Raw genomic sequence first — 24214 nt, 5'->3', positions numbered from 1 at the left:
CGTGCTGCAACATACACACAGTGAGCTCTGAACTTGAGAGCTGTGGCTTGCGTGTGGCCCTACAGACAGATGAAAACCGGTGTATCCCAACCTGCAAAGCAGAAGGAGGCTGGAACGAGTTTCTTCTCTGCCTCTGACATTTGTTCCCCCGCCCCGGCAGACACCCTGAAAAGAAAGTTAGTGCTCTGACCTGCACGGGCTCAGGGGTGAGCTGGACAACATGCTGCATACGCTCACTGTGGTGATGTCTGGACTCTTCCTCGTAGATCACATCTCTCTCATGCTGGGGAAGGTTCAGGAAGCGGCGAATGGTGCAGAGGTTCTCCCAAAGGGTGCGGTTTTCCGGACTTGGGTTCTCTTTCCAGCGAAGCAGCTCACACAGCCAGCCCTGCAATGGTGGGGTGAGCACAGTTAATTCACTGAGCACCGAGGAACCAGATGTGAGTGGAAGGTCAGCTAGACTTAAATCTCTGCGCTGCAAGTTTCACTGGTCTCATCTCACACAGAACACCCCCTCTCCTCAGCTGCCCTTTGGTCTCAACAAATCCTTGATGTATTATATTTCCTGCAAGCTGGAGAAACAGACGCAACCAGCAGTGCTTAAAAGGAACCAGGAATCACAGCATCTTGTCCCCTGTCATAATCATACCATGTTTAAAATGCTCAGATATAAATATTTTTCCTATAGAAAACCAAAGTTGAAATAAAGGTGCACCTCCGCTTCCGTTTCAGAGCCCCTTTATTTCTTCATCCAAGCAAGAGTAAAGGAGACACAACCCCTGAGGCTTGCTAACAACCCTCATGCTAAAGGCTGCAGCTGCAGGACCAGAGATTCAACCGCTACCAAAAATGTTCATAAGAAGATACTATCAAGTAAAGACCTCCCCCACCTCTGAACCCCACTAAAATTTGACAGCTTGAAATAATCAAATGGCCACTTAGAAGACGTAACCTCATCAAAAGGGAACCCTCTAGTATGTGGCAGGAAAGCAGCAAACAGGGTCCTGCAGAAGTTACTAGAGAGATCAAGATATTGGGTGGAGGTAATTCGAAATGCCAACTACAGATCATAATAATAGTAGATTTTATTCCTGCTATGTTGTTTTAAGGTTAGTTCAAAGTGCCTTCAAAAAGTTACCACTGTCGGAAATCCTGTAGGATCTCTCCACAGGAGCTGAGTGCTCAGACCCCCGGAGGGCAAAGCACGGGGGCTTCAGGAAGAGGACACCACTCTCAAACACAAAGCCCACCCGAGAGCACAACGGCAAGAGCTGTTCAGGTGAGGACAGCCCCATGTGCGTTGTGTGCGTGTGTGTGACCTGGCGTCCCCAGCAGGTTAACCAGGGACTCTGGCTACCTGGGGGGGGACGCAGGCAGCCCCGTCCTGCCTGCCAGCAGCCAGCCCCGCTTGGGGCTGGGGACAGCGGCTCCCCTCCTGTGCCTGTGCGCGGGAGACGCAATGCAAATGACAGAACACGAGAAGATAATGCCGAGGATGCTGTCAACGCGCCTTACTGACTCCTGTCAAAATATTTTACCTAGTAGCTTTATAACCCATCATTTTCGAGCTACAACTCAGCATTTTGACACCATTTTGACAGGCACCTTACAATACCTAGAAGAATAGCTTGATCAATGTTAAAAATGTTGGGTACGAGAAGTAGCCAAAACTGTATTTTTCTGAGCAGCGACTAGAGCAAGCTGAACAGCCAGGTTCATTACTGGTCCACGTGGGGGCTTTTTGGTATTGCTTTTTTGTGTAACAACTTGTAAGCCATTGACAACTTCTACCGTGCACTCTAAACCCCATATATAATATCATAAGCCGTTGTTTGTCTTACTCTCCGCTGTGTCTTCTGCCTTCACCCCCCCAAAAAAGGCAAGATTTGATTATCTCCGCTGCATCAGCCAAGACAGCAACACCAGCTGTTCTCATTGTGCAGCCTCTTCCTCACGGCCTACATGTTAATAACCTGATCATTCCATTTTCTCCTTCAACTGCCGGCTGCAGCACAGCGAAGAGACAAAAACCCAGGCCCATCTGCAGCAGCTGTAGGCACTGAACTGTGAAGCCACCAGGGATTTATAAACTAATCTGTAACACAACACTGCCTTGTTTTTACAAGTGAGAGGCCACATTTGTGCAGACCTGATCTTTTCTTGCAATAAACTAGGAGGGCCGGCGGGGGCGGGGGGCAAGGATGAAAACAAGATATCTACTCATTTACTTAGGGGCAAAAAAAATCTGTATTATGTTTTCAAAGTATTTTGACTGGTATTTGGGTAATCTCTCAGCCAGGTGATGTCTGCATTTTAATGTGGTGCGGCCACATCCCTTGCCCTCAGTTCTCCTCTTTCCCTTTCCTCTGCTCAGAAATCCCCCAAAACTTTCTCTCTTTTACAGAGAAGACCGGAAGAAAACCTCCCGGCTCCACAGTGTTTTCTCAGGCATTCCTCCATACAAAGGAAATAAGTTTTGAAATGGAAAATAAACCAACTATGGAAAAAATAAGCTCCCGTTTCTCCCTGTTTCAAGTGATGTGAATGAGGCTCCAACGGAACTCTTTCAGATGTTTCAAGCAGGTATGTTTAACATCTCCCGAGAGATGCTGCAGCATGAAGACCAATCGTTTAACAGAAAATACACACAAAACCCCACACCTGGTGGAGCCAGAGCCCGGTGAGGGGCAGGCCCAGGGGGGAGGATGGCTCCTGGGGCTCTCCCGAGGGCTGCAGGGACGACTCAGCCCGGCCACCTCCCCTTCCCAAAGTTGGACCTGCTAGCCCAATGGCGACTGCTGCATTTTGATTTATCTGTCCCGTTATAATCAGCACTCATTACAATCACTTAGAGCAACACTACAGGCCTCATTACGGACTAGGCACTCGCTGCCATTAGTCTTTAAGAAGGATAGCGCTCAATTTGCCTGGCAACATGCGAGGTCCTGACCTTGGAGCTATTAGGGAAAAGATTAGACTGCAGTGTGACCATGTGTGCAGACATGAGCAAACCAAATTAATTTCTGGCAAAGGGAGGCACCAGGCAAAGACCCTGCCATCCTGAGGACACCTGAGAACTTCTCCATTCCCCAAAGGACACAAGCTAATGGCACGTTTAAAGGAGCCTGGTTCTGAAGGTGAAGCACATCCGTGGTATTTAGAGAGATATTAATCCAGTTTCCCCACAAAGTATTTGCTTGGCTGATCAGATTAAGGGATCCAGCCTTCAACAGCACACCCCCACCACAGCAGGCCCCAAGAAATCTGTGATACTTCACAGCCTCAGACATATTGCACCATGTGTACCCAGCTGCTACAATAATTAGCTTATGAATGTATCAGCTGGTTCTGTGATTTTTATAAATAATAACTAACCTACAGAGCAGAAAGATTTTCATGAGCCTAATATTAGCAAGAAATTGCAAGGTGCGCCTAACTCTGAATTGTCATTGTGCTAAACGCCCTGTCTTCTCTCACATTGTGCGGGACTGGATCTCCCACAACGCCATTTATAAATATTTATTTTTGCATCGCAATGGCAATGTATTTGTGGCAGCTTTCTTCACAACAGCCATCATTCGCTCACCCCCACACATACACACACGTACCCACTGCGTGCATGTCTACACTTATCTGCACCAAATCTGTCCTTTCATTGCTCTTTTCCTATCCTTCCCTTTATTCAATCAAGCATTCATTCTCTCGTTTGTCCATTGAAGACCCTTATCTAGCCATCTACGGGGCTGCTTATTAGGCGATAGCTTTGGCTAATACGTGAGAAAATACAGCGCTGCAGCTTACTCGCACATTCTTCATGATCGCAAGTAACCGCCTTCCCCATGCACAGATGAAAAGTCTGCATCGGATTTTTTTAATTATTTATTTAAATAATCTTAGCACGCCATCCAAGAAAGTTTTGCAGTACCAGGCAAAAAAAAAAAAAAAAAAAAAAAAGTGTAAATGTCAAATAAAACAGTGACAGATGACAGTATTCTCTATTGAATAGCACCGTTTCTTCGTGCGTGTTCAATGAGAACTCATGAATTATTAATACGCAAATCTCCCTTTTCTGTTAAAAATCTCAACTTGGGGTTTTTTGGTTGCAATTTTTTTTATTTTCTTTTATTTATTTCTTTGGGTCTGTGTATGTTACACAGAGCTTTCCAGGAGAATTATTTCATTTATGAAATGCTAACATACAGAAATTCTTGGAGCTACAGCCATTCACAGTGAATTTTCATCTATAGCTACATTTATTTGCATGAAGAAGAAGGAGGAGACGGTCTCTCACCACCTTTTCCCCCCACTCATCCACAACATCTGAGCTCACTGCATTGCAAGTAAACCCAACTTCTGTGAACGTATTCTGAAAATCTAACAAATAACACATCCTTCCCCAGATCCGTGATACGCTGTGTTTCTGATCCTGCCTCCCCTGCACATGGCAAGTCTGGCTCCACTGCACAAACCGTCCCCCTGGCTCACACAGAGTTACCAGGAGAGTTTGGTACACACCAGTGTCAATATGGGTGGCAGAACCCGGCCCCTCATGTCAGCTTCTAAGGTTCTCAAATGGGAATGTCTTCCATTAAAAATAAGAGGAGGAAAACCAGCACAATTAAAGGATGCTTTTGGCTCTACAGTCAGGCACACCCAGTGCCTGTGGTTACAAGGAATTCTGCTCAGAACTTCCTTCGTTTCACCCCAAAACTTCTAGAGGCATCGACAATACAGCCCAATTTAGCTCACTGAAGAGAGCTGCAGAGAAGTGCTGGCCTCTATTTTTGTTGTTCTCATGAGACAAGATAAACATTTTCTAAGCATTTTATTTGATAAAACAAATAATATCATATTAATGTCCTATTTTTAACCTCTCTCTCTGTCTCCTAATCAAATACATTTCCACATAGCTAAGCAAACAACAACAAAAATCTGCAGGAAGCCAGCCATTCCCATTGTGCTTTTATGCTGTTAAAGAAACAGCGTGCTTACTACACCAAAGCATCAGCCTTGGCGCGCTCGAACCCCCTCGAGGGACAGTTTGCTGGTGCGGCCAGCGCCAGCCAAATTCTCTGTCACTTATCCCTGAGCCCTTTTTAGCAGCTCGACCCTTTCACTTTTGCCAGACTTACCCTGGAGCAGGGGAGGCTGCTTTGGCGGCCAGAGGTACCAGACTACAGTAAGGTCAGGTTTTCCAGTGCTCAATGAAGGTATGGCACAAATATCCTGACACCCAGAACTGCCCCCTGCAGATCTGCTGACTCCAAGGACCAAATTTCTGCTTAAGGACAAGAAAGCATATGGGAAGAGCTCAGGCTCAGTTATGGCGGTGCTGCAAGGCCGGTGCTTACACTTCGAGCAGCATCTTTACTGAAAGCCACTGCAGGAGGCGGCAGTTGGGTCTTCACGGTGGCTTAGTCACAGGCAGCCTTTCTGCTTGGGCTGGACCACAAGGCACTTGGAGACGGGACAAAACTGCGGCTGAACTGACCTTGTGCTTCCCTCCACTTATATTGACATTAATAATAATAATAACAACAATACAGCTAGTTTTCTGTGCTGATATTTTCTAGGGTCTCCAGTGAAAGCATGAGTAGGCAAATGAAGAGTTTTTAGTAAGAGTGATTCAGGAATAAATCTCAAAAATAAATGTAAAAGGCCATTTCCTCACCCACATCATCAGTGCAGAAAATGTCAACATATGTGACAAAAGAGAAAAAAAAGCAGCAATGATCGATGCAAGTCTTGAAAGATTGGGAAAGAAATGCTGCGTTCCCCAGAGAAAGCTCGCTTTCTACATGGGATCACAGGAGTCCTCTGGACAAACTTCCTCAGCCTCTCTTCCCTCTGCTTAGTTTGGGACTCTCTGCAGTGCGAAATGAGCCAGATAATATTCAGCTCTTGTTCCTTAGTCGCCAAACTCTCTTTCCATGAATCCAATAAGTGTCTATTAAAATAAATAAACCCCCTAATGATTCAAGATAACCTAATCAAGAAAGCTGAAATGGATAAAAGACTAACTGTAATGGAGAGTTCTGTCATGGCTTCAATGAATTCTTGATGAGGGCCGGGGGAGGGGGACTGAACCTGAGACGCTTTACTTGGAGGATTTTGATACAGTTCAAGGTTAATCACTCGATAGCCTGGATTTTCTGAAATGCTCAGTACTTTCCCTCCCCAAAAAATTCAAGGCAAAATGCAGAGCACTTTCATGAGGGCCAGTTTCTCACTAGCTTTATAAAACACAAAACAACACCAAAAAAATGAATGAGGTACATGAGCCCTGACGTATCTTAGATCCATGGGAACACCAAGTCTGCTTACAGCTCTTGGCCTCAGAGGGAAGGATGCTGTGCACTGAGGATATTTACAGCGTGCCAAGTTCAAAATAGCCTCTCCCCACGCTATAGAGGAAATGTGGGCTTGTGGTTAGGGCAAGCAGCCCGCCATCAGCTCCCAGGTCTGCCAAGGACTTCCTGAGCAAAGCCCCAGCTCCACAACCGCCCCTGCTTCACTTGGCTGCTGAGAGGCTAAAGGCACTGCTGCAGATGCTGTCCTGGATGGGGGTCACACTGTGACTGCATATAGAAGTCTGTGAAAAAGACCGTGAAAAAGACAAAGGTATTTCAAAGAAAATTTAAGTTCAGTCAAGGAGAGAAATGTCTTTCTGTTTTTTCTCCATATGTAACAAGAACATCAAAATATCAGCATAACAGATATGCCCCAGCTGTAGAGATTCACAGCATCATAAATGCACTGAGATGCTACAGCAGTAAGAAGTGTCCTATATGCATACACTATATATGCTACACATCTTCACCACCAGCTGTTTTTCCTAGCTGTTGTTCATCTTCACTGGAAGCTAATTAGTTTAAGGGCACAGAAAATACCTATTATAAGCTAAAAGGGGTGAGAAGGCATCCCATCATATCAAATGAATACAAGGGAATATGTTAGGAAGGAGAGAGAGGGAAGGACAAAATAAAGGGTCTCTAGAGCTAACCCTGCCTCAGAAGTGACGTTGCTCATCCCTCTCGCAGTACCTGTACTTTCTTCTTGGACATGGACAGGAGGTGAGGGTATGGGCAGGTGGCCGTGCTGCTGAGTCCCTTCTAGGATGGACTCCTACTGTGGGGCTAACACAGAGAACAGGCTTCCAGACAATCTTGGCAATGAGGCAGGGATCTCAACAAGAAAAAAGAAAAGTCAGTGGAGAAGGGAGGAACTGTGGGAGTGATTTCCATCCATAGGCCTGTGTTTCTCTTAACCTGAAGGACCTCAACTGAAGAGCTTTTCTGCCCCCAGCCTCCAACCCCTGGTCAAGTTTATTTTTTGTTCGTTCATTTTTAAACAGAGCAAAGGTATGACTAAGAGACTGAGCTTTGCCAGCTTAACGCTTTTTTCAGATCATAGAATCATAGAATGGTTCAGGTTAGAAGGGACCTTAAAGATCATCTAAGTCCAGCCCCCTGCCATGGGGGCTCCAAATATTGCTCCGTGGGGTCTCTCTTGCTTTACCGTGGTGCAACTGGAAAAAATTCCAGTCCCTTGAGGAAGAATTTCAGTTTCAAGGGCTTACTTTTTCTTTTCACTGGACTGGCAAAGTCAAAACCTTCCATTTGCACTGCCCGGGGCAGAACCCCAGCAGCACATGCCCTGCTTCCCCGTGCTGCCCCAGCCTGATTAAGGAGAGTCTCTAGTCCTGGGAGAACTGTGGGAAGTTCAGTCTCCATGCTGATACAAGCTCTGCCCTCCCTCAGACTGTCAACAAGTACTCCAGCCAGCTATGCCCACTATTTATTTTGACGATAACTGTTTACTATGAACAGAACTATATTCCTAAACTCATTCTGCACAGACTAAGAAAAAAGCATCCGCTGAGGACAGCACAGCCTCTGGTACGGCTCTCACTAGCAGAAGTCAGAGGGGTGATGCTGCTGCGCAGTATTACAGAAGTGCTGGCACATGGTCGCGGGGCAAATTGTTTTCCTGAAGTCGTACTATAGAGCAGTTGCAGAACTGGATGTAGAAGCCAGTTTTCACGACTGACAGTCCAAACCTGCAGCAACTCAAAGTCAAAGTCTCTGTCTGTCCCACTGCCCAGCTCTGGAGACACACAGGCCACCTGAACCTCTCTGAAATGGCACACTGGAAACCCATCTCCTCGTGAATTAAATATAACCAGGAGAGCCCAAAGCGCAGATTGGAAATCAAATCCTGGTGTTCTGGCCTCACTCAGAAATGCTCCCAACGTGATAATACAGGTCCCAGGTTTAGCTATTTAAAGGACAAAGGGCACTAGCAGGCGGCATCCCCAGAGAAGCATGCTGTCCAGCGGGTACATCACTAACAGCTGGCAGCTGAAATAGGATGACAGCTTTGGAGGCTGCATTTGGTGGGCACTGAGCCCCTCAGCTCCTGCTGCCTTCAAAAATACAAAGGGATGCACAGCACTTCACAAACAAGACTAAAAATATCTAGATAGATGTTGCAAGGAATAAAATGCATACTAAGGTAAATACGTGATGAATAAGTCAATGTCTAAGATGAATGGCTGGAGATCTTTATGAAGGTGGATTCCCTTAAAGAAGTCTCACCATACTACCTTGGTAGCTCCTTGAGGCCCTGTTCCTTGCATTTATGTTGACTCGCGAGCTCTGTGATTTGTAACCTCAGTTTCTAGCAGCTGCCCTTCCCTGTAGCTGCTGAACTGAGACTCTGCCATGACTTAAGAATAAAGATGGCTACTTGTTAAATTAGAGGTCAATTAACTCCACCAGTAGATGATGCCACTTGCAATAACTGCTCTCAGTGGGTACCACTCTTCCTGCATGAAGACAGAAGACGAAATGAGGCCTCCATTGGCTCTGGATGCTCTCTTGGGTACATGACATACAGCCCTGCGTATAAAATGTCAAAACAGCCCTGTCGGAGATTCACTGGCTGCTAAAACTGTGAAGATCTCACAGCACCGTGGATTGCTGTTGACAGAAAAGCAGCGCCCAACATAACACATGCCTTGTTAGCAAACTGGAAGCCTCTCAGTAGTCTGGGGTGAGGGAATAATAGAGGAAGCCAATGCAATGCAAGACAGGCCTGTGGAGAACAGCAAGTGAACGAACCTTGGCGGAGAGTCTAAGCAAACCCTCAGACTAGCTCTTTTTTTCCCTCTTTCAAACTCTCTCTTCTGCAAACATGGGCAGTTTTCAATGAGCGCTTCCCGCCACGTAAGTCAGCTGCTGAAATCAGCAGCATCTTCACCAAAATGCCCATCACTGGCACAACTGGCCTGCACAAAGAACTGGGAAAGCCCTGCCACTAGTTTTCAGACAAACGAGACGTAAGGCAAAATGCCAACCATCCCACCATGCCGGTGTCTCTCCCCTACACAAGCAGCTGTGACTTTGCTTTTGGCATTCCTCCTGGCCACAGGGCACTGCAGCCAGCAGTGGGACACCACAGGCACACCAAGCCAGGACGGGGGGCAGGCACGCAGGTGGGCTTTGGGGCAGGGGGAGGCCCATACTGCTATGGTTCTTGGCTACAGCTCCTCTGTCCCTGCCTTCCAGTGCCCCCATAAACCACTTTCATGCTCCAGCAGAGCGCTATGACATCTCAGCATGGCGAATGCTGGGTCATCCCAGGGAGCCAGCATTGCTTTGGCAGGGCTGTGAAACAAAAGAAACATCAGCCTCAGAAACACTTTTTTATTTGCTGCTGCTGAAGAAACAAAACCTTTATGTGCAGCAACTTTGCATTAAACAAGAACATTTGTGGATCCTGTTCTTTAACCTTCTGCATCTGGCTTTCAAAATCTGCCCTGTTCTTTTTCCACGTGAAAGACTATGGAGCTTATTTTTGTTTTGGTGCTGGTGTGCAATGCTGCCAGAGAAGCGCGCTCAAGCTGGCACAGACCGAAGCTGGTGAGCCACCCAAATTATTGTTGGGTGGTTCAGTCCCTCTCTATTTCAAGAAGCCTCTGGGTATAATGACAGGAAGCTTGCCGGCAATTTTAAGCCAAACCTCAGAGAGGCTGGCATTCAGTCTGTGTTAAACGCTCCTTATTAAAAGCTGTCCAGTCCGGATTCTGGGTGGAACTTTGATATCTGCATGGAGTAAAGAATAAGGGGCACGTTTGCAAAATCAATTGTGCAGTTTTTATATTTACTGCACGTTTACCACATATGTCATTTATTACACAGTGGAAAACCGTTAAATGCACAGTAGTTGTGCCAAGTGGCATTATGCTTTTAACAGCTTTATTCGTTTAACAGCTCCAGTTCTCATTATATTTTGCCATGTGGTACATGAGATTTTTATGCATTTAACAGTTTAAAAGGGTTCCATGGTATTTTCCTTTTATGTATTTCATACTGTGCCTGGGATTTTGTTTGGGGGTAGAGGGGTTGCAGACTGTAACCCCTGTACCCTGACAAGAGAAAGCAAAAGGCAAAGAAAATTAATGATTAAAAGAGGAAGGGAAAATGAATCAGACCTTCATGTGTCAGGGCACAAATACCTGTAACAAGGACAAGGCTCTCCCAAGTGCTTTGATAGCCTTTGATGCTTTGTTTATACGCCTCTCAACCTCTTTTTTTACATCTACTTTTACGACTACTATGTTGTTTCCCTGCAGAGAGCAAAAGAAAGTATATATTTTGCAGAGTGCATGCATCTAGGTACTTCTGTTCCACTCTCTCATTGTCACAGACACGTTTGTACCTTTTTGCGTGCATCCTGATGCACTCTCCTAGCACCGCCGAGTAGTTTCATCCAGGATCATAAGCGGCCCTTTTCACCGAGTAAACAATCCCTTCCAACAGTCTCCAATCTACTTGCTGCCCTTCCTACAAAAAAATTCTGACTGTCTTCCTTTCAACAAAATCCCTTCTGGTGCATTATATTTTTTTAAAGAGGTGGATGAAATTTTTAAATTAATGGATCCTCTTCAAGAATTTCACCCTGACCTAGGTTTGCCTGCATGTATTTTTTAAACCCAAGGTGGAAATTAATCCAGGAGAACTCACTGCCGTGGCCTCTCATGCCTTTTTGTAAAAATGATTGGATCCGATGTGAATTATTCACATGGCAATACCGTCTGCAGCACATACAACATGCAAGAAAAAGGAAACACCTGCCTAATATGTGGTTTCCCATTGCCTTCCCTCAGTTAATCACTTAAGAAAACAATTGCTTTACCTGCGAAATGAGAAGGATACCACCATTTTGAAAGGCCCTTGTCCCACTAGCAGAGGTGAAAGTTATATACCACCAGTGGGAGAAGACACGCGTGTTTGTACAAAAGGGCAGAAAAAGCTTGGCTGTGAGCTCATCCTTTCCTCAGCCTATTTTAAAAGGGAAAAGGAAACCACTTAAGCAGCCAAAAGCCAAAAACACGACAGGTTCCCCAGAGATGAAGATTATTATTATTATTGTAGGAACAGATGTATTTTTATTGGTGGGAGGAGGAGATGGGTCTAGCTCCAACCCCAGAGTTTGCTTTAAAAACAAAACCCCCAAAAGCCCCGCAATAACGAAACCCCCTCCACCACTCACCTGACTTTTATTGGCAGCCACTTTGGCAAACAGAGCTTGAGATACCTTGGCCCTTTTCATCTCCTGTTGGATCTCGTCATAAATGGCAGCTGTGATGTTGACGTTGGCGCCGTCCGCCTTAATGGGGAGGTCTGTTGTTGGTGTCGAGGTTTTGGCCTACCAAGAGACCATGAAAATAATAATTAAAAAAGTGCTGCTTTCAGCCCAGCCATCTGTGCAGAAATTATCAAAGGATTTCAGTCAGCTGATGCCAAACTGCATTAGCTACAGAGGGACACTTCCTGTCCATTATTCTAATCAGGTTAATTGTGATTGGAAATAATTGCAGTGCATTCCTATAGGACATGCAAGGCCCTGTCAACTCTCCCCCTCTCCCTCTCCCAGCATGTTTATTGAGCAGCTCAACAACAGGATAGGTAGCCGGGGCACTGGGCTGCAGGCAGTTGCTGAAGTTGCCTTTGCCAGCCAGCTACTGCCGCAGAGGCACCAGCCTCTACCTTCTCCCCGCTCTCTAAAAGTGGCCTACACCTTGGAGGAAGAGCCAATTCTCCCAGAAAAAATGAGTAAATGGGTAGAGGTCTCTAAATAATAAATTATTACTCAATTTAATGCACTCCCTCAAGTCTCCCTCATCCTTTATTAAAACTATACGTATGTCATTTGAGTATGTATGGTTTCCCAGCTTTATCATCATTATGCTAGCCAGACAGTCACCTAATTTCACCTAGGAAATCAGTGGAAATGAAAAAAAAAAAAAAAATCATTTCATAAAGCTGGGCTTTGGCATGCCTTTGATGTGCTGCCCTCATTCTCCTAAACTCATATTGAGATTTTGTGTATTCCGCTGCACTCCTTTTAATTGAATGATTTCCCATCAGCTTCTGTGACAAATGAAGGACAATAACGGATGCTGCCAGTACTTTCCCCGGGCTGGACTACCCCTCCACGGCTTCTATCAATACAGTTCAGCAGGCTGCTACAAGACTTTTATTTTAAAACCCCTCGTCCGTGGCGGTCCCCAGAACGTACTGGCAGGCGAGGGAGCGAGGGCGGTGCGATGCTCGCTGAGCGCTTCCAGCACCAACAGCCCCTTGGAGAGACAGATCTCGTTTGCTTTCCTGAGCTCGGAGAAGAGATACCAGGGCTGATCACTGTACCCCTTACACCGTTTAAGGGAAATACGTAGGTTACTGATATAAAACCTCTGTTTTCTTTTGAGATGTAAAGGTCTTAGGAAACAAAACAACCTAGGTGGCAAAGCTCACACTTCCCAATAGATCCAAACCTCCCATAAATCCTGGTGACATTCAGATATTTGGCCCAATTATAAACCTTTTCAGCTGGCTCCTGTTTTTGCGCCAGAGTTGAAGCCTGCTAGAGTACATCTAACGTTAATTTTTAACTAGGCAGACATGCCCAAATGCCTATTTGTTAATGGGAAGGTTAACTAGGCAAAACCAAACCTTCTGAACTTCTCCTTCTGTTTTGCTGCCGTCCTCCAAATCTTCCTCTCCCTAACGTCTTTTTTGTACCAAAGGCCACATTAATAATGGAGCCAAAATCCAATCAAGACAACAATCTAGACTAATCACTCTTCCTACCGCTTCCAGATAAAGCTTTAACCAACATCTGTCTTCTCCCCTTCCTACCCCCAAGCTCAGCAGGCACTCCTCTGGGCTTGTTCCCTGCCTGTTCTACATGGGCAGGACCACGTAGAAAGAGCCTAAGATTTTCCTGCTTCTGCTAAGGCTAGACCCCACATTCGGGGGGGGCATCTGGACGGCAGCTGGGGCAGACCAGAGCTACCCATGTCCTTGGAGGCCAGTGCTAAACCCACCACCATTCACAGGCCATGAGCATGTGCTGGGTACAGCCCGAAGGATAGACGGACAGAGACACCACGCTCTGAAATTCAGCGTCCACAGATAGATGAGAATTAGGGCAATTGTGGGAAACATAAGAAAATAACAAAGAGATCATGGGAAGGCAGAGGACTGTCCAAGTCTGTCAGGACTCATTTAATGGAGCTTAATTTTACCAAAGGCCTTGCAGTGCTTTGATGGGTATAAAAAAAACCCTTCCCAGCCTCTGGTGCGTTTGGCTAGCGCAGCAGCCAAGGTCACCATGGCCTCAAAGGCCATTATGGAGGCCTGAGATCCTGGGAAGAACAAAATTAGTATGTAAGAGAAAGATTTAAAATACAGATCCATCCTGCATGAGTCTCCTACAGTGCTAGTTCCACAGCCACACGTCAGAAACAAGCCTGCCCTACACACCTTGAAAGCTGTGCCGTTTTTTATTTAATCACCAAAATAGGTAGGGCAAGTACCAAACCAAAATATTACAGTGACTGAAATAAAGTATTTTATGTTAGAGGCCTAGATTCAAAACTGGTCTTGAGATTAACAAGAATTTTGCTGTTATTTAAATGTCTCGTTGCAAACAGTGGGCAAAAAAGAAAAAGAAGTGCTTGCAACCACAGTGCCAGAGCACTGAAACCCAGCCGTTGCTGCTGGTCTTCCACGTGCACGCAATTACCTCTAAGAGCTCACTCAGAGCCTCTTCCCCACAGCTCTGACACCCATCTGCTGGATCAATCTGCCGTTCTCACCTTGGGGCAGGTCCTGAGCAGGGGACACCCATGAGGCGGGCGAGGGGCTGGCTCCGAGAACTGACCCGGGTTGCTCTGCGTGCCCCGACACCAACACTTCCACAGGTATCATCTGCCAGCGCTCGCCTCCTACCCGGTGAACTCAAGCATCATTCCCAGAAGCATTGCCGCAGGAGATCGGTATCTATGGAAACCACGTTTCCAAATGCCATTCCATCAACTTCTCCAGCACCCAAACGCAATTCCCAACAGGACGCTACAGCTCCTACCGCTGCCGCCCCAAAGCACCCCGCTCCTGGGTAGGTAACGTACCTGCCTGGGGAGGCAAGGCTGCCGGGAATCACTGCGCTGCACGTGAGGATGGCATTTGTCTCGTCAGAACTAATACCGGGCATATGGGGAAGCACAGTAGCCGTGCCGCCTGCCCGGGAGCTGGGAAGCAGCCTCATTTGCAGAGGTGTCCAAGTTGTCAAAACAGCACCTGTGCTGACTGGTGCTGGCCCTCAGAGGGCTGGGAAATGTTATCCGGCGGGCACAAGGCGAGCACTGGGTACACAAACCTTTGTGTGTCGCTTTTGCTGATTAAAAACCTCACAATATTCTACTGGAGTCTTCAAGTCAAAATAAGGCAAGGAGGGGCTGCTTTCTACTTCCAGAAAATGGTTTTCTAGCAAAGCTTATCTCTTAAAAAGGCAGGCAAAATTTCCATTATTTTAAATCATGTTCTAGCTGTGGCTAGAATGTCATATTTCGACAGAGGAATGAGATGGGGCAACAGATCCAATTTTTATTCTTGCTGGATTGCATCTAACCTCTCAATTTCCTTCTGTTATTTGATTTTAGTTGCGAAATCTATTGCAATAAATATAAGTAGCAATAAGCTAATTCTTTCATGAATAAATATAAATGCAGAAAGTGGATATACTCCTTAAACATTAAAATAGTTCCCTTTATAAATTAATTTTCACTGAAAGGTAACTAAAAAAGATAAGAGTTATGCAATGAATTTCCCATGTAATAAAAATTCAGCATCAAACTTGTGTTGGCAGGATATGCTTGGTTTCAGGGAAAACAGTTCTTTACGTCATGTATTGTGGTGAAGTGCACCCAAACACCAGGGTTAAACTGAACAAGCTCAACAGTTTCTACGATATCAACACACTTCCCTTAAGGATGATCAGTTCGCACATAAAACTACCCTCCCCCCCCCCAGTACTTACCTATTTTTAGTAGCTGCGGCCACAGAATTCAGTATGAGAAATGCTCAGTAATACTGTTACAAGCATGGCTAACACAGACCGAGACCTTGCAGACTACAGGACTGTGAAAGCCCCGAAGAAGAAGGGATATATGGGCCCATTTACTAAAGATCAAGAGAAGTATTAGAACTGACCCGTCATGTCTGCACAGTTAGAAATTTCAAACTCAAGTTAGGCAAATGTCATGACAGGAGTTAATCACCTCTGTGCAAAGCACCCTCGCTTTTTCAGAGTATACGTCTGGGACTGCAAGCAGTCTGATAAAAGGGGGGATGACTAGTACGGTGTAGTATGTGGATGCTCTTTCCTAGTGCAAAGGAACAACCTACCAGGGAAGTGGGTGGCAACAGCACGTTAATAAACACGTGCAGTGAAGTCAATGAGATGACAGCTGCTTTGGAGCTGTAAAGCATCATCTTTCTTCCCAGCACCCTGCCCATCTCTACTTTCTGTACTTTAAATAATTACTCATGTAACCATTTAACTCAAGGACTGTGATTTCCTATGCATAACACGGAGCACACTGATTTCTAGCAATGTCTATCTAATTCACTGTAGACCTCTGATCACTACACGCTTTTTATCGCAACATACATATACCTCTCCACAAGCCCAGAAATTTCCTCTGTGTTCTGCAGAATGCAACTGACACAGATAAAAAGTTATACCCACTATCTTTCTGTAATATATTCTATAATAGTCATTTAGTGGACATATATCAACAGCCTGTATGTAATGCCCACGTGCACTCTTTCAGGCGCTAATGTTACATGCTTTTTTGCTTTTATGTTATTGATTAAAGCTAGAATCACCATCACAATGTCTTGCTGAAATCCACTAAACATCTCTTAACAGCCACTCCAAAACCTTACAAAAGGATTTCCACAACTCATCTGGGTGAGGGGAGCAACAGACACGGGAAGGGCGGAGAGGAACTGCTTCCCTGGACTGATAAACGCAACAAACAGGTAACAAGGGATCACATCTTACCTGGGGGGTTCTGGAGGAGCTTGGGCTGCTGGCAGCTGAAGACACCATGCTCACGTTGGGGTTCATACTTCTCTCTCTCTCGTCCTGATAGATACGATCCCGCTCAGAGTCAGGCAAGTTGAGGAAATTCTGCATTGCCCTTAAGTTTACCAGGAGAGACTGGGAAGCTGTCCTAGGGTCTTCTTCTTTACGCAGGATCTCTGACAACAAGCCCTGGTTCAAAAAAAAAAAAAAAAAAAAAAAAAGCCCAGTCATGTGTTGGTTTTCCTTTTTTTTTTAAATTTGTTTAGTGTAACCAGCTGGGTTGCAATACTGAGAACCTACATCAGAATCTCATGGGCTCTCCCAGAGGGGATATTTTGTAGGAAAGTGTTTGTCTTCTGGGGGCTGGGATTTATTTTGGAACTGTCCTATTCTGGCACTGTAATAAGCTTCTGAGTATGGAGATGCTGGATAGGAAGGTAGGTGCACTGGGTAGAAGAAATTGCAGTTACCGCCAGGTGCTTGCTGCAAATATTTTAGGAGCTGTTAGATCTCTCTCGATATCTCTCTTTCTCTCTCTCTCTCCACTTGAAGCTGGGAACACTTGGCAATCCTGTTCATCTTTGACAAATCTGCCAAGGTTGGTAAATTTAGTTTCGACATTTAAATAGTGCAGGAGGTTTATAAAGAAAAACGTTTGGCTGGGTTTTGATGTTATAGTCCGTTCATTTTGGTTTGGACAGACATTTCTGAGAGGAGAAAAATGGAGCAATAATAAAGCCTTAGAATCTAGCTTTAGGGATTTAACCCATTCTTTCATGCCACATTTTAAAATACCACAGACTTTACATTGCAACCATGAATGAACACCATATTCATGTAGTTTTTACAAAACCCATTATTCCAGGAGGTAACCAGCACAGCACTTCCAAAAAAAAGGAAGGGAAAAAAAAAAAAAGAGTTGGAGAGATGAAAATGTCATTAAAAGAGGCTTAAATCTAATGATGGGATTAATTTTATGCATAACTGCATGCACTCAACAGTTCCACAGATTACCTAGAAGTTAAAGGCACAAGGCACAAGCCTGGATCAGGGCCTACAGAAACCATCAGGACACAGCGTGTGCCACCAGCTCCCCCCAGGCACCCCCTCGCACCTGACACATCACAAATGGGTATTTCACCACAAAAAGCAGTAATGGCAATTTTCTGAACTACAGATGTTTAAACGTACCGGTGTCCAAAGAAGCAGACAGGGATCATTTCTGCCCATGGAGACTACTTATAACATACCATAAGAAATGGGGGTCAGAGGCATGTTATTTTAAAAGGCTATTCTGCCAATATGTTTCCCAGAGCACTCCGACTCCCTTCCTGCTTCCCGCCTGCCACGACCCAGAGGCTCCCTGCACTGGTGCTGCCAGGAATGCCGGCCACAGGAGCCGTGTGAAACCCCGGTTGGAGCTCAGAGGGTTCACCTCGACCTGCTGCCATCAGAGGAGCAACCTTCAGCAGCTGGGTGTGAAGGGACACCACAGTGTCCCCAGACACCACCCAGCTGTCGCTGCTGACATGAGCGTTTCGCAGGTACTTTACAGCCACGACCGAGGCAAGCTGCCTTGCAAGTACAGGCAAGGCTTACGCCTTTCTTGTAAGAAAAATGTTACTAGAAAACAACCACGCAGTCAAAACCCTGTAACATTTATTAATTTATTTTCTTCCATATCAGAGAGTTTCCTCCAAAAAGCCTTGCCACTGCTACTACAGTTGGCCATTTAACCAAATGCCAACATTTTTAGTATATATTGATCTTATCTACCAGACTTCCTGACAAAACCAACAGACCGGCAAATGACATATCTGCATCTGCATTTATCTGCGATCTGCTATTACACGCACACACACTGAAACACATACGTGAAAGCTCTGTTTCAGCAGCTCTATTTCAGCAGCGCTTACACCAGAAGTGCTCAAAGGAAGCTCCACACACAGCCTGAAGGTAGGCTGCACACAGGTCTGTCTTCTCAGCTCCTCATCTACATAATCAAGCTACGAGATTCCCAATTACATTGTCCTGCAATTATCAGAGTAGTTACCAGAAAGACCGGAGCTGGGAATGAAGCCATGGTGGGACCCTCTGGTCAGAAATGGGATCGGAGAGAGAAGCCGGCTGGTGAAAAAGGTCTGCACTGGGAAAAAGTGTGAAGAAGGTGCAGTGCTGGGCTGGCCTCTGCTATGCTCTGCAACTTCCACACAACTGCATGCTCATACTTGGCCTCCTCCTCAGGGTTTACCACCCCTCAGAAAAGCTAGGCACATTTTGAAAAGCTTTCCAAAGTTTGCCAGGCTCACAGGTCAAGGGAAAATAACTGAAAAAGGACATTAAAGAATCCTGAAGCCATGACTTGAACGATCCTAAGATCGATACAGCAAGTCCCTATTATAATTTTCTCTTGAAGTCACTGGAAAATTCTCCAAATGCAGTAAATAAATTAAACATTGGTTCCACAGATTCTCTAAATTCTTAATTTCTTGTGTCTTTTAAAGGATACATAACTTCTTTTTTTAAAAGAAAAGATCAACTTCAAAAATTAATAGGTTTAGGTTGAAAGAAAGGTACCTGAAAGCTACTGGAGCTGACTCTAAGACAGCTTTTTCTCCCCTCCGTCTTAGCCTGGCTAAATTTATGGTCCAATTTCAAAAATGGAGAGCAGAAACATATGTGAAAGCATGCCAGCAATTACTTTGCAGTCCAGTCACTGACTCCCTATGTAAATCAGAGGCTTAATGGTACAAGTGGCTTGGTCATGGCACTAACAGCTATCTCACTGCCTGAGATAACAACTCGTGTTTGAAGGCTCTGATTCATCACCAGAAACAGCTTATCATGAGGTAGATTCAGTGGTTTTGAACTCTAGCCTACACCTCGTGCTTCTACGAGGGTCCTACCTCTGCTACAAGGGCGTAGCAGTATTTTGCATCGCCGCTCAACCACCCGGCTGTACAGCCTCACCTCCTCATGCAGGCACCTGCTCCAGGGAGAGCGACCGGCTCCTTCACCCAGCGCTGCGACCGAGGCAGCCCCTCGCCGAGCCCTGCTCCCCCATGCCCTGCTCCAGGCTCCCAGGTAGAAAACCTGGTTGCAAAAGGGGTTTTTCTGCGGCTCCTCCAAGGGCTTTGGCAGCTTAGGAACCATGTAAACAGCAGGAGAAATAATAGGAAAACTGGCTCAGAGGGAAAAATCTCATGTCCTCCTGCAACTGAAGATAAACAACGCTGGCAAACAACAGTGGCTAGATAGCTGAGTGATAGGGGAGGACAATAAAATAAAGTATCTTGAGAGCAATAACGTTTACAATAATATAATTCTGAGCTACTGAAGTATACACAAACTAACCAGTGAGCAACGTTATAAAAAATAAAGTGATATTAAATAATCTGTTCAGCCTTTTTGTCACCTGCAACAAATTAGGCTTTCAATATGCAAAACATCTTCCTTCCAGAAAAACAAATGATCATGATTTCATTTAATTGTAATTTAATGAGGCATAATGTATTTTTTAAAGTGATATACACCAGGTGTGTGGTGAGGAAACTGGCCCTGCCAGACAAACCCTACTGTTTCTATTTTTGAGAAAACCCTAAAGCCAGCCAGGGACTGTTTTCATTTCTGCAAATTATGTTTCTGCTGGAGGGGGTGAGGGAGGGAAACCCGCAGCATTTGTACATTTGTTATAAAATTCCATTGGCTAAATAAGCTCATTCCAACTTCCTTACATCTCACATATTAAAAAAAATAATAAAATAAAATTGGCAGTTTGCAGAGTAACCAACTCTGCAAACCTAAAAGAAGACCTTCAGGGACTAGAAAGTCTCAAAATGATTTTAAAGAGCCAAATAGATCTTCTACACTGAACACAGCTCTCAGGATACATTTTAGGACACAGAGCTTGATAATATCTTTGCTTTTCCACTCCTGTGCATCATTTTAAAACCAGTTGCTGAAGAGGCAACTGATGAAAAGTTTAACGTTCACACAGGCTGTGCTCGCAAACGAGGCGTGCGCTCACCCTGAGACGAGGACTCTGCACAAGCACAGTTTGGCTTACCCTTGGAACTTGCACCATTTTTAAAATTACACACTGGATCCATAATTGACTTTAAAAAAATAATACCAGCGGTGGAGAAGGGAGGACACGTCCAATCAAAACAAAAAAGTCACTGGATCTATTTAAGGTAGGATTAATTTTGACAGTGTTTTTTCAAACTAGCTGGAATGTAGTCCTTCCAGCCAGCAAAGTCACTGTCGTGGGGGTTTGCTTTGCACTCATTCCATGAAACCCCGTTTGTGAACTCATTTCTTTTATTTTTATTAACTACAGGACTTCCACGACAAACAACCCAAACATTATGGGCAAGAAATCTTTTTTTTTAGCAACTTCTGAAAGACGATGCAGTACAATGTAGAGTGAATCTTCTTCAAAATGATTCCTACATCTGAAGGACCAACTGACCAGCCTTTGAGGCCAATGCAAAGGCTTGACCAAAGCCCACAAAAGGCAAGCGAGGCTGTTTTGCCTTCTTCCCAAAGGGCTTTGGCTCAGGCCTGGCAAGGGTGTAAATGAGATCTCAGTGGGACAGCAGACTGCACTACCAGTGACCAAATGCAGGACAGCTTTGCAACCAGAGCTTTTCAAAAGCAATGTGGATGGGAGTGCTGGGTCATGCTGGAGTGCAGCCCAGACACCGATGTCCTGGGGACAGAGGAGGATGAGGGCCATCAGGCAGCAGAAGACTTGCAAGCATGGGCCAGGACCTCACACGCGTCAAGTCCGATGACTTGGATGGGAGCTGTGCTCCCCCTCACACAGACCTAAGCAATGTGTCTACCAGGCACTAAGGTTAGGAAAGTTCAAAACAGGCTTTGGACAATCGAAACACTGGCCAAGGCAAAAACTTAAATAAACCCAACTAATGTGCTAAACCTCAGTTTTTATATTCTGTATAAGGAGATTATATATATGAAGGACTAAAAAAGCATAAACACTTTTTTCATACTTTCGGTTTATTTGTGCCTCTTCAGCTATTGCCAAGAGCAACAGAGAAAATGCTGAAATACTAGAAAAATATTGCTTCTGTAGTACTTAAAGCTCCACGTACATTACACCCAGTACTTGTAACTGACCGTCTCAATAGAAAAGCTATTCTGCTTCCCATCAGGTATAGAAGGGACTCTGATCAGGATCAGAAAATGGAGGGATTTATTCAAATTCAACATCTGAATCTTAAAGATCAGTGATATAAACCTGTCCCCTTTCAGCATCTTAGTTCAGCACGCAACGCCTATTTCTAGCACGCAAGGCAGCACTCAGGAAACCCCTGGTTAGCTACTCATTCCTACTGAACTACACTGAAATCGTACCTTCAGCATACAACAACAAACTTGATTTTGCCAGGCTAAAAATGACAGTTTATATTTAAAATTGTTTGCTACTTGCAACTGAAAGCTAGAGGAGACAGATCAGCGCGGGAAGCTCTGCAGCAGAAGCACCAACTTCTCATAACCCTCCCAGGAAATGAAGCTCCTCCACCTGCTGTGTTTTTCTCACGTCAAGGCAGGCTTTTACCATGGCATCTCTTTGCCTCTCTCTACATTTACGCCAGGTGCCACCTTCATTATTGTCTTCTGGGCTGAATAACATACATTCGAGGTGGGGGTTGGCCTCTTCTCCCAGGTGAATAATGACAGGACCAGAGGAAATGGTCTGAAGTTGCGGCAGGGGAGGTTTAGATTAGATATTAGGAAGAATTACTTTACTGAAAGAGTGGTCAGGCACTGGAACAGCCTGCCCAGGGAGGTGGATGAGTCACCATCCCTAGAGGTGTTTAAGAAACGTGTAGATTTGGCACTCCAGGGCATGCTCTAGTGGCAGAGATTGTAGGGTTTTTTTTTGTGTGTGTCTGGTTGGACTCGATGATCTCAAAGGTCCCTTCCAACCATGAAGATTCTATGATTCAACAATTCAGAAAATACTTCTCTCTGCCTCTAAGTATACCGCACTCGACAAGAACCTCTATATGAAGTAATTGCAGGCCTCTTAGAACTCAAGCTTATTTTCAAATGCTCACTGCTTTGTTTCCTTTCCCTTGCAGCTCTTCCTAATTCCAGGTAGGATATAAAGCAGAAGTGCTGGAAGTCTCTTAGAAATGCTTATCCTGGCAACGTGTCCAGTCCAATTTTGCTGAGCTAAATTGCTTTAGATAATCAGTGGAAATTTGTGAGTGCTTAGCCAAACCAAGCACCTTCATATCCATCTTGTTGCAGTTTCCATCGGGCAAAACTGTGTTTGTACCCTGTTTTCTGACCAACTCCTCTGTCTCAGTGGGCAAAACATGCAGTGCCACTTTCGTGTCACTTCATATGAACTTCAGAACTCAAAGGACTTTGACTGGTTTTCCATTGGTGTGAATGGGAGACCAGCTGCCTCCCAGTGCCCGTCAGTGTAGCTGAATGCATCACATCAGTCCCTCATTTATAAGAAATCTCCTGATCTCTAGATTCACTGCCTACAGCCAGAGTATAAGCCTCGTCCTTAAACTCATTTAACTAATGCTAAAATACATACATCTCAGGAGAGAGCTGCTTAGGCACAAAGCATTTAGAGGCTGATTTGAATAAAACTTATACAGGGTGCAACAATGACAATTTGATTTTTATTATTAAAAATGAAGTGTTTAAATCCTCAAAGAAAATGCCTTTATTGCATTAGTTTAATAAAGCCTCTTTTTTATTATGGTATCTCTTTTTATGAGGGAAGACAGGATGCGCATGTGGAGCTGAATGTGGATGCATGGGGGAAAAGAGGCAGAGAAAGACCGACCACCTGCAGTCACAAAGTGCCACCATTTATATGACACGCATGTCAAACCTTTATACTGAAATATAGTGGAAAATGAGCAAGACACACAGCTCGTGCACACTGTATATCCGTGCATTTGCTTCCAAGGCTCAGGACTCCCGTGCATCAGCTGAGCAGGCAGCAGCCGCCTCCTACAAGCACGCATTCTGAACGCCTGACTCACATGCTACTTAAGATCTTTTCATTCAGCCTATTGAATACAATTAAGTTAATTGAAACTGAAATTTTGGGCAGTGCAAAACCCACTGTTGGAACAAATATCCCATGTACCAAAAATCTGCAATTTATTAAATTAAGCACTTCCCTTACAGACTGCCTTCTTTCCTGCGAGTACAACAGAACGCTGCTTGTGCCACATTACACACAAGAATAAAACAAGCAGGCAGCATGAAAGGGTTTCATGCAATAAGAGAGAGTTTTCTATGGGGAAAAAAAAACAACAAAAAATCCCCCCCAAAACCAAAACCAGAACCCTTGCTAATTGAAAATCTGTGCACAATGGGGCAGACACCATAGCAATGAATGCAGCACAACTGTCTCACTAGATACCAGGGAGAGAATTAAAGCTGCTTGTCTTCCTCTCACGTAAGTTAAAGGGAAAAGCATTTGCAAAAGGAATTCTGTCCAGGATTTGGCTCCCCAGCAAGTAGAGGTGGAAGAGTTAGTTATTTCAACAAGCCATATTTCTAACCTTAAAGCCTCTTAGAGGACCCTTTTCTGATCCCACTTCAGTTTGGGGCAATTTTCCCAAAGCAAGCAGAATTAGACATAAATGAGGAGCCACCACCCACCTCGCCTGCCCCCAAAGCCTTTCTTTGGAGCTTCCTTACCAACGATGCTCCTGCTTTCAGAGCCGCCGACCCCTCTATAACTGACTGACGCCACCTCTGCATGACA

General features: G+C 45.0%; 1 protein-coding gene across 4 annotated transcripts in view; it reads right to left on the bottom strand.

Annotated features, from left to right (window-relative positions):
* The window catches only part of SATB2 (SATB homeobox 2), a 139578-nt gene that overhangs the window by 25073 nt on the left and 90291 nt on the right, over positions 1–24214 (bottom strand). For all 4 annotated transcript variants that reach the window (XM_063341882.1, XM_063341878.1, XM_063341879.1 and 1 more), the window contains exons 8-10: positions 16417–16629; positions 11557–11712; positions 191–388 (exon numbers count right to left, since the gene is read on the bottom strand). In XM_063341882.1, coding sequence (XP_063197952.1) covers positions 191–388; positions 11557–11712; positions 16417–16629 — 567 coding nt within the window. The remainder of the gene's footprint in view (positions 1–190; positions 389–11556; positions 11713–16416; positions 16630–24214) is intronic.

Source organism: Chroicocephalus ridibundus, chromosome 7 (assembly GCF_963924245.1).
Source record: "Chroicocephalus ridibundus chromosome 7, bChrRid1.1, whole genome shotgun sequence".
Taxonomy (NCBI): domain Eukaryota; kingdom Metazoa; phylum Chordata; class Aves; order Charadriiformes; family Laridae; genus Chroicocephalus; species Chroicocephalus ridibundus.
This window is presented reverse-complemented; position numbering and strand designations above follow the sequence as displayed.